The sequence below is a fragment of the Entelurus aequoreus genome, linkage group LG03 (assembly GCF_033978785.1).
Source record: "Entelurus aequoreus isolate RoL-2023_Sb linkage group LG03, RoL_Eaeq_v1.1, whole genome shotgun sequence".
NCBI classification, from domain to species: Eukaryota; Metazoa; Chordata; class Actinopteri; order Syngnathiformes; family Syngnathidae; genus Entelurus; species Entelurus aequoreus.
The window spans coordinates 92,018,283-92,030,041 of record NC_084733.1 but is presented as its reverse complement, the minus strand read 5'-3'; the positions used below and the strand labels follow the sequence as shown (position 1 = coordinate 92,030,041).

At 31.0% G+C, this 11,759-nt stretch overlaps 1 protein-coding gene across 1 annotated transcript in view; it reads right to left on the bottom strand.

Annotated features, from left to right (window-relative positions):
- Positions 1–10,464: 10,464 nt before the first annotated feature.
- LOC133647117 (sex comb on midleg-like protein 4) overlaps positions 10,465–11,759 on the bottom strand; it is a 13,276-nt gene continuing 11,981 nt past the window's right edge. Inside the window, exons 6-7 of the mRNA XM_062043242.1 lie at positions 10,888–11,030; positions 10,465–10,809 (exon numbers count right to left, since the gene is read on the bottom strand). Of these exons, the coding sequence (XP_061899226.1) occupies positions 10,684–10,809; positions 10,888–11,030 (269 nt within the window). The 3' untranslated portion in view covers positions 10,465–10,683. The remainder of the gene's footprint in view (positions 10,810–10,887; positions 11,031–11,759) is intronic.

Below are 11,759 nucleotides of genomic sequence, written 5' to 3'. Positions count from 1 at the left end.
CAGTGGCCATATAATTTACAGTGAAAAAAACTGGCAGCTCAGTCGCAAAAACTTTACTGTAAAAATAACAATGGTACTGTTTTTTCAACTTACAGTAATGTACTGTAAAAAAAAAAAAATTTTTTTACGGTAAACAAAAAAATCACTATAATTTTTATTGTAAAGATAAAAATGGTACAAATGTTATATTTACAGTAATTAACTGTAAAAAAAAACTGGTAGCTTAATCGATGGAATTTTCAACTTACACTAATGTACTGTAAATACAGTCACTATAGGATTTACGGTAAAAAAAAAACCTGGCAGCTCCATCGCCAGAATTTTACTGTAAAAATAAAAGTGGTACTGTTTTGCCATTTACAGTAATGCACTGTAAAAAAAACAAAAAAACAGTAAATTTTACAGTTAAAAAAATCACTATGATTTTTATTGTACAAATAGTAATGGTACACATTTTCTATTTACAGTAATTAACTGTCAAATTTTACAGTAAAAAAAAAACCCTGGTAGTTTAATCGCTGGAATTTTCCATTTACAGTAGTGTACTGTAAAAAAAAAAGAAGAAATTTTACGGTAAAAATAAATAACTTTTTAAATTTTATTGTAAAAATAGCAATGGTCCAAATTTTCTATTTACAGTAATTAACTGTAAAAATTAGATTTATACAGTAAAAAAATAACCTGGTAGCTTAATCGCTGGAATTTTCTATTTACATTAATGCACTGTAAATATAGTGACCAAATAATTTACGGTAAAAAACGGACAGCTCAGTCGCCAGAATTTTACTGTAAAAATAAAAGTGGTAATTTCTTGCCATTTACAGCAATATATTGTAAAAAAAAAAACCAAACGTAAATTTTACAGTAAAAATAAATAACTTTTTAAATTTTATTGTAAAAATAGCAATAGTCCACATGTTCTATTTACAGCAATTAACTGTAAAAATGAGATTTTAGAGTATAAAAAAAAACTGGTACCTTAATTGCTGGAATTTTCTATTTACAGTAATGTACTGTAAATACAGTGACCATGTAATTTACGGTAAAAAAAAAAACTGGCAGCTCAGTTTCCAGAATTTTACTGTAAAAATAAAAGTGGTAATGTCTTGCCGTTTACAGTAATATATTGTAAAAAAAAAAAAAAAACGTAAATTTTACAGTAAAAATAAATAACTTTTTAAATTTTATTGTAAAAATAGCAATAGTCCAAATTTTCTATTTACAGTAATTAACTGTAAAAATGAGATTTTAGAGTATAAAAAAAAACTGGTAGCTTAATCGCTGGAATTTTCTATTTACAGTAATGTACTGTAAATACAGTGACCATATAATTTACGGTAAAAAAAAACTGGCAGCTCAGTTGCCAGAATTTTACTGTAAAAATAAAAGTGGTACTGTTTTGCCATTTACAGTAATGCACTGTAAAAAAAAAAAAAAAAACAGTAAATTTTACAGTTAAAAAAATCACTATGATTTTTATTGTACAAATAGTAATGGTACACATTTTCTATTTACAGTAATTAACTGTAAAATTTTACAGTAAAAAAAACAACCTGGTAGTTTAATCGCTGGAATTTTCCATTTACAGTAGTGTACTGTAAAAAAAAAGAAGAAATTTTACGGTAAAAATAAAAAACTTTTTAAATTTCATTGTAAAAATAGCAATGGTCCAAATTTTCTATTTACAGTAATTAACTGTAAAAATGAGATTTTAGAGTAAAAAAAACTGGGACCTTAATTGCTGGAATTTTCTATTTACAGTAATGTACTGTAAATACAGTGACCATATAATTTACGGTAAAAAAAACAACTGGCCGCTCAGTTGCCAGAATTTTACTGTAAAAATATAAGTGGTACTATTTTGCCATTTAAAAAACAACTGTAAAAAAAACAATTGTGGATTTGAAGCTATAATTATTTTTATTTTTTTTCACATTCCCATTATGGGGTATTTTGTGTAGAATTTTGAAGACAAAAATGAATTTAATCCGCAACAAAATGTGGAGAAAGTAAAGCGCGTAAATATGGAATCATATCCTTAGAACATATTCAAGTCCATTTCAACTTTACATTAAAAAAAAAGTTAGTTTTAAGATGAATTGAAGATTTGTGTTACTTTGCAGATTTGTAATTATGTAAGTGACTAATCACCTGGGAGTGATACCAATATTTTGTTACCGCTACCAACATGTATTTTGACACTTTTCTAAATAAAGGGGACCACAAAAAATGTAATTATTGTCTTTATTGTAACAAAATGTTAGTGTACATGAAACGTGTTTATTATTGTCATTTAGTCCTTCAATAAAATAGTCAACATACTAGACAACTTGTCTTTTAGTAGTAAGTAAACAAACAAAGACTCCTAATTAGTCTGCTGTAACATATTGTGTCATTTATACACCTATTATTTTGTACACATTATGAGGGACAAACTGTAAAAAATGATTATTAATCTACTTGTTCATTTACTGTTAATATCTGCTTATTTTCTGTTTGAACATGTTCTATCTACACTTCTGTTCAAATGTAATAATCACTTATTCTTCTCTTCTTTGATACTTTACATTAGTTTTGGGTGATACCACACATTTAGGTATCGATCCGATACCAAGTAGTTACATGCGGCACCAGAGATGAAATGAGTTTGACGCCCCCTGTTTTAGACTGTCATTACTGCCACGAGTGGCGTAAAAGTGTAATTACACCTGAGCTCAACACTGCAGCTAACAAACATATTATTGGGCGGCCCACCAGGGGGCGCCCGCGGCCCAACAATGGCGGACCTACTCTTGCAATTATACTCTTTATTATCAGTTATTGAGTGACTTTATCCTTTTTTTCATGCTTGGCTGTATTGTAAGCACTTTTGTGGGACCAATAAAAGTCTTGTTTTTTTGTTTTTTTACTAAAATATATGACGTCATAGAATAAAAAAATAAAACATCAAATATTTGGAGGCAAAAGTGTCTTAAAACTTTTCACCGCCACTCTTTATTCAGATATTGTTTGTGTTCCTTTATATATATTTTAAATTTGCCAAAAGGGGTTAAAAGGTGGAAAAAAAATGACACGTGGCTGTCATTGGCCAGCGATGACGTCATAGATTCAAAGAGAAACCATCAAATATTTGGAGGCAAAAGTGTCTTAAAACTTTTGACCGCCACTCTTCATTCAGATGTATATATATATATATATATATATATATATATATATATATATATATATATATGTATATATATATATATATATATATATATATATATATATATATATATATATATATATATATATATATATATATATTCTTTTAATTTGCCAAAAGGGGTTAAAATGTGGAAAAAAATGACACATGCCTGTCATTTGCCAGTGATGATGTCATAGATTCAAAGAGAAACCATCAAATATTTGGGAGGTAAAAGTGTCTCTAAACTTCATTCAGATATATATATATATATATATATATATATATATATATATATATATATATATATATATATATATATATATATATATATATATATTTTAAATTTGCCAAAAGGGGTTAAAAGGTGGGAAAAAAATGACACGTGGCTGTCATTGGCCAGCGATGACGTCATAGATTCAAAGAGAAACCATCAAATATTTGGAGGCAAAAGTGTCTCTAAACTTTTGACCACCACTCTTCATTCAGAGATATATATATATATTTTTAAATTTGCCAAAAGGGGTTAAAAGGTGGAAAAAATGACACATGCCTGTCATTGGCCAGCGATGATGTCATAGATTCAAAGAGAAACCATCAAATCTTTGGAGGCAAAAGTGTCTCTAAACTTTTGACCGCCACTCTTCATTAAATATTTTTATTTTATTTTATTTTTGCCAAAAGGGGTTAAAAGGTGGAAAAAAATGACACGTGCCTATCATTGGCCAGCGATGACGTCATAGATTCAAAGAGAAACCATCAAATATTTGGAGGCAAAAGTGTCTTAAAACTTTTGACCACCACTCTTCATTCAGATATTGTTTGTGTTTCTTTATTTTTTTAAATTTTATTTGCCAAAAGGGGTTAAAAGGTGGAAAAAATGGCACATGGCTGTCATTGGCCAGCGATGACGTCATAGATTCAAAGAGAAACCATTAAATGTTTGGGAGGCAAAAGTGTCTCTAAACTTAATTCAGATATATATATATATATATATATATATATATATATATATATATATATATATATATATATATATATATATATATATATATATATATATATATATATATATTTTTTTTTTTTTTTTTAAATTTGCCAAAAGGGGTTAAAAGGTGGAAAAAAGGTGTCATTGGCCAGCAATGACGTCATCATAAATGTAATTATACACATTTCTAGGCAGTACAAAAAAAGTATAAACAATGGAGATTGTTATCGGCATGTTCCAAATGAGTCATCAAATGTGATACATATGAATTTATTTAAATATCATTATTTATTCACGGGGTTTTTTTTGTACTTATTGGGGGGAAAAAACAGCATTTGATGTATTTTCGACTATTTTTGTCAACTGTTTTGTGTCTACAAGCCAATAAATCAATAAGAAAGTGATAGTTAAAGCCAATAAATCAATAAGAAAGTGATAGTTAAAGCCAATAAATCAAAAACAAAGTGATAGTTAAAGCAAGGCTACGTCACAATCGTCATCGTAAATAACAAGGACAACAAAAAAAAGAGCACGCCGGCGCCCTCTAGTGGTCATCAGGAACACCCGCCATGGTTTTACATGGAGACAAGATGACGTCACAGCAATATGCGCTTGGAATCGGCCAGGAAGTCACGTGGTTTAGTCGACAATTTCTGTTGCAACTCACCTCAGACCGACGCCGCGAGTCGATTCGGGAAACTTCGGGGCCGAAGTTTAGCATGCTAGCATCCATGCTAACGCTACTGTTGGGGGGGGGGAAGTGCGTGTTAATCAACAGAAGCTTTTTACGTAATCATACTTTCATTTTATGAATCACTCCTCTTATATGGCAGGATCATCCCTTCAAATATCCGTAGGATCGATACCAAGGGTGACGATATCTCACTTTTTTTTTAATATATGAATGATTTTGCTCTATTGACTTAGTTTTGACAAAAAAGATTTTAAAAAAAAGAAGAAAAAAAAAAAGCAGTATCGGTATCACATCGATACCAGGGGGAAAATATCTCACTTTTTTTTAATATAAATGATTTTGCGACCCCGTAAGAGACAGGCGGTAAAAAAAAAGAAAAATGGATGGATGGATGAATATTGCATTATCGACTTAGTTATGATTAAACATAAAAAAACCACAACAAAAAAACAAACAAACAAAACAGTATCGGCCTTGGATCGATACCTGGGTGACTATATCTCTCTTTTTTAATATAAATGATTTTGCACTATTGACTTAGTTTTGATTAAAAAAATTACAATAATTTTTTTTTTAAACGTATCGGCATCGGATCGATACCAGGGTGACTATATCTAACTTTTTTAATATAAATGATTTTGCACTATCTTTTTTTATATAAATGATTTTGCACTATTGACTTAGTTTTGACAAAAAAAGATCAAATCAAATAAAAAGCAATATCGGCATCGGATTGACACCAGGTGGAAAATATCTAAAAAAAAAAAGTAATATAAATGATTTTGCGACCCGAAAGGGACAAGCGGTAGAAAATGGATGGATGGATGGATTTTGCACTATTGACTTAGTTTTGACAAAAAAAGATAAAATAAAATAAAAAGCATCGGATCGATACCAGGGGGAAAATATCAAACTTTTTTAATATAAATGATTTTGCGACCCCGAAAGGGACAAGCGGTAGAAAATGGATGGATGGATCGATGGACTTACTTTTAAAATAAACATTAAAAAAATTAAAAACAAACAAAACAGTATCGGCCTTGGATCGATACCAGGGTGACTATATCTCACTTTTTTCATATAAATGATTTTGCACTATTGACTTAGTTTTGATTAAAAAAATAATAATTAAACTTTTTTTTTTTAAAAAACAGTATCGGCCTCGGATCGATACCAGGGTGACTACATTTCACTTGTTTTAATATAAATGATTTTGCACTGGTGATTTAGTTTTGATTTAAAAAAAATAAAATAAAATAAAAACACCCAAAAAACAGTATCGGCCTTGGATCGATACCAGGGTGACTATATCTCACTTTTTTCATATAAATGATTTTGCACTATTGACTTAGTTTTGATTTTAAAAAATTATATATTAAAAAACCCAAAAAAAACAGTATCGGCCTCGGATCGATACCAGGGTGACTGTATCTCACTTTTTTCATATAAATGATTTTGCACTATTGACTTTGTTTTGATTAAAAAAAGAATAATAATTAAACAAACAAACAAAAACAGTATCGGCATCGGATCGATACCAGGGTGACGATATATCTCACTTTTTTAAGATAAATGATTTTGGACTATTTTTTTTTTTATATATAAATGATTTTGCTCTATTGACCTAGTTTTGACAAAAAAAGATTTAAAAAAATAAAAAGCAGTATCGGCATCGGATCGATACCAGGGGGAAAATGTCTCACTTTTTTTAATATAAATGATTTTGCGACACCGTAAGAGACAAGCGGTGAAAAATAAATAAATGGATGGATGGATGGATTTTGCACTATTGACTTAGTTTTGAATAAAAAAAATAATAATTAAAAAACAAAAAAACAAAAAAAAAACAGTATCGGCTTAGGATCGATACCAGGGTGACGACATCTCACTTTTTTTTAATATAAATGATTTTGCACTAGTGATTTAGTTTTGATTTAAAAATTTTTTTTTTTTTAAAAACACCCAAAAAACAGTATCGGCCTTGGATCGATACCAGGGTGACTATATCTCACTTTTTTCATATAAATGATTTTGCACTATTGACTTAGTTTTGATTTAAAAAATAATGATAATTTGAAAATAAAAAATAAAAAACAGTATCAGCCTCGGATCGATACCAGGGTGACTGTATCTCACTTTTTTCATATAAATGATTTTGCACTATTGACTTTGTTTTGATTTTAAAAAATAATAATAATTAAAAAAAAAACACCCAAAAAACAGTATCGGCCTTGGATCGATACCAGGGTGACTATATCTCACTTTTTTCAAATGAATGATTTTGCACTATTGACTTAGTTTTGATTAAAAAAATAATGATAATTAAAAAAAACAAAAACAAAAACAGTATCGGCCTCGGATCGATACCAGGGTGACTATATCTCACTTGTTTCGTATAAATGATTTTGCACTATTGACTTTGTTTTGATTTAAAAAAAGAGTAATAATTAAACAAACAAACAAAAACAGTATCGGCATCGGATCGATACCAGGGTGACAATATATCTCACTTTTTTAATATAAATGATTTTGCACTATTTTTTTTTATAAATAAATGATTTTGCTCTATTGACCTAGTTTTGACAAAAAAAATAAAAAATAAAATAAAAAGCAGTATCGGCATCGGATCGATACCAAGGGGAAAATGTCTCACTTTTTTAATATAAATGATTTTGCGACACCGTAGTAGAGAAGCGGTAAAACATAAATAAATGGATGGATGGATGGATTTTGCACTATTGACTTAGTTTTGAATAAAAAAAAAAAAAAATTAAATTAAAAAAACAAACAGTATCGGCCTCGGATTGATACCAGGGTGACTGTATCTCACTTTTTTCATATAAATGATTTTGCACTATTGACTTAGTTTTGATTTAAAAAATAATGATAATTTAAAAAAACAAAAACAAAAACAGTATCGGCCTCGGATCGATACCAGGGTGACTATATCTCACTTTTTTCATATGAATGATTTTGCACTATTGACTTAATTTTGATTAAAAAAATAATGATAATTAAAAAAAAACAAAAAAACAAACAGTATCGGCATTGGATCGATACCAGGGTGACTGTATGTCACTTTTTTCATATAAACAATTTTGCACTATTGACTTTGTTTTGATTTAAAAAAAAGAATAATAATTAAACAAACAAACAAAAACAGTATCGGCATCGGATCGATACCAGGGTGACAATATATCTCACTTTTTTCATATAAATGATTCAGCGCCCCCCGCCACCCCGAACGGGACAAGCGGTAGAAAATGGATGGCGGCTCAGTCGGCAGAATTTTACTGTAAAAACAAAAGTGGTACTGTTTTGCCATTTACAGTAATGCACTGTAAAAAACAACAACAACTGACAGCTCAGTTGCCAGAATGTTACTGTAAAAATGACAATGGTACTGTTTTACAGTATTGTACTGTTTTACAGTATTGTACTGTTTTACAGTATTGTACTGTTTTACAATATTGTACTGTCTTACTGTATTGTACTGTTTTACAGTATTGTACCATTTTACAGTATTTTACTGCAAAATAAGGGCCACAGATTTTACGGTAGAAAAAAACTGGAAGGTCTGTCGCAGGATTTTACTTTGAAAATACACAAGTAGCGTTCCTACATTTACAGTAATGCACGGTGTACAGTATGTCTGTGATATTAGGGTACTTACTGTACATAAACACTGCAACACGCACTGTAGTCGTGTCATTTAATACTCATACAGAGGATCAGAAAACACAAAAGCAAACATTTGAAATACGTTCATCAGCACCAAGGATTTTCCAAAATAAAATAGACTTGTGTGACATCAGAGTACACTTGGTAAGTACACTCAAAATATGCAATGCAATTATTTCGATGCGGGTACTTAATAATAAAGTTTAGACGTATTCTTTCACATATATCATCCTACATACAGTATAGGAGTGTATTATTGTACACAAAGTACTGTCGGAGTGTATTATTGTACATACAGTACTATAGGAGTGTATTATTGTACACAGTACTGTAGGTGAACTGTATATTACTGTATATACAGTACTGTAGATCTACTGTTTATCATTGTACAATACTGTACACTATTGTACAGTATTGTATGAGTACACTATTGTACATATAGTATTGTAGTTGTATTGTATATTACTGTACATACAGTAATGTAGAAGTGTATTATTGTACATGCAGTACTGTAGTTGTTCTGCATATTATTGTACATAGAGTACTATAGGAGTGTGTTATTGTACATATAGTACTGTGAGGGTACAGTATGTTATTGTACACAAAGAACTGTAGTTGTACTGTACATTGTTGTACATCGAGTACTATAGGAGTATATTATTGTACATGCAGTACTGTGGGTGTACTGTATATTATTATTATACATACAGTACTATATTAAAGTACTGGAGGTTATAAAATCTGCATGCAGCCGTGCTGCAGATGAGGTCAACATCTGGACGGGTGTAATAAAGATGTGCGAGTAGAGTCTCTGTCTGTGTAAAATCTTTGTGTCTCGTAGTGGATAAGATCAAAGATGTGAAATGTCCTGATAACAAAGTGAAAGTAAAAAAAAAAAAGAGATACAAAGTCCCATACACAAAATGAAAGTAAAAAACAGTTGTGATGTTCAGTAAACAAAGGGAAAGTTTAAAAAAAAGATGTGAATTGTCCTGTTAGTAAAGTGAAAGTAAAACAAGTTGTGATGTTCCGTAAACAAAGTGAAAGTTAAAAAGATGTAAAATGTCCTGTTAACAGAGAGAACGTTAAAAAAAAAGAAAAAGTTGTGATGTGACGTAAACAAAGTGAAAGTTTAAAAAAAGTGAAATGTCCTGTAAAGAAAGTGAAAGAAAGAAAAAGTTGTGATGTTCAGTAAACAAAGTGAAAGTAAAAAAAAAGAAGTGAAATGTCCTACTAACAAAGAGAAAGTAAAAAAAAGATTTGATGTCCTGTTAACAAAGTGAAAGTAAACAAAGATGTGAAATATATGCTAAGAAAGTGAAAGTAAAAAAATAATAATTTGATGTCCTGTTAACAAAGTGAAAGTTAAAAAAAAGAGATGCAAAGTCCCATACACAAAATGAAAGTAAAAGAAAGTTGTGATGTTCAGTAAACAAAGTGAAAGTTTAAAAAAAAGATGTGAATTGTCCCGTTAGCAAAGTGAAAGTAAAACGAGTTGTGATGTTCTGTACACAAAGTGAAAGTTAAAACGATGTGAAATGTCCTGTTAACAGAGTGAAAGTAAAAAAAAAAGAAAAAAGTTGTGATGTTATGTAAACAAAGTGAAAGTTTAAAAAAAGTGAAATGTCCTGTTAACAAAGTGAAAGAAAGAAAAAGTTGTGAGGTTCTGTAAACAAAGTGAAAGTAAAAAAAAGATTTGATGTCCTGTTAACAAAGTGAAAGTAAACAAAGATGTGAAATATATGCTAAGAAAGTGAAAGTAAAAAAAATAATAATTTGATGTCCTGTTAACAAAGTGAAAGTTAAAAAAAAAGTGATGTTCTGTAAACAAAGTGAAAGTAAAGATAGATGTGATATTCTGTAAACAAAAAAAGTGAAATGTCTTGTTAATAAAAGTGAAAGTAATATGTGATGTTCTGTAAACAAAGTGAAAGTTTAAAAAAAAAAGTGAAATGTCCTGTTAAAATGAAAGTTTAAAAAAAGATTTGACGTTCTGTAAACAAAGTGAAAGTAAAAAAAAAAGATGTGAATTGTCCTGTTGACGAACTGAAAGTAAAAAAGATTGGATGTTCTGTTAACGAAGTGAAAGTTAAAAAAAAAAAAAAGTTGTGATTGTCCTTCAAACCTTCCCGCCTTCTAGAACTTGCTCTGCTTGAGCTTGTCGATGTGGTAACACAGCTTGAGGGCGGGGCCTAACTTCAGGCCCAAGTATTTCATCATCATGTCGCTCTTCAGCAGCAGCAGGGCGTGGCCGTCAATCTCCTGCAGGGCGGGGCAAACATGGAGCGTCCTGATTGGTCGGCGCTCCTGACAACAAGCGTCCTGATTGGAGGAGCTTACGTGTTTCCTGAAGACGTCGGCGTGAGGACCCAAGGCCTGAGGGTCGGCGTCCTTCATGAACCAGACCACATCGTCCACGGTCCAAGAGGACGGCTCTTTACTGGCTGGACTCTTGGACTCCTGGGACTCTGCAGGGTAACATCCTGGGTTGGAAACACAACCATTATACTGCTCCTGTCACATATACAGGATCTTTGACTAGCAGTTTGACAATAAGGCCTTATAAAGTGCTCCTGTCACATATACAGGATCTTTGACTAGCAGTTTTACAATAAGGCCTTATAAAGTGCTCCTGTCACATATACAGGATCTTTGACTAGCAGTTTGACAACAAGGCCTTATAAAGTGCTCCTGTCACATTTACAGGATCTTTGACTAGCAGTTTTACAACAAGGCCTTATAAAGTGCTCCTGTCACACATACAGGATCTTTGACTAGCAGTTTTACAATAAGGCCTGATAAAGTGCTCTTGTCACATATACAGGATCTTTGACTAGCAGTTTTACAACAAGGCCTTATAATGTGCTCCTGTCACATATACAGGATCTTTGACTAGCAGTTTTACAACAAGGCCTTATAAAATGCTCCTGTCACATATACAGAATCTTTGACTATCAGTTTTACAATAAGGGCTTATAAAGTGCTCCTGTCACATATACAGGATCTTTGACTAGCAGTTTTACAATAAGGCCTTATAAAGTGCTCCTGTCTCATTTACAGGATCTTTGACTAGCAGTTTTACAATAAGGCCTGATAAAGTGCTCCTGTCACATACAGAGGATCTTTGACTAGCAGTTTTACAATAAGGCCTTATAAAGTGCTCCTGTCTCATATACAGGATCTTTGACTACTGGTTTTACAGTAGGACTTTA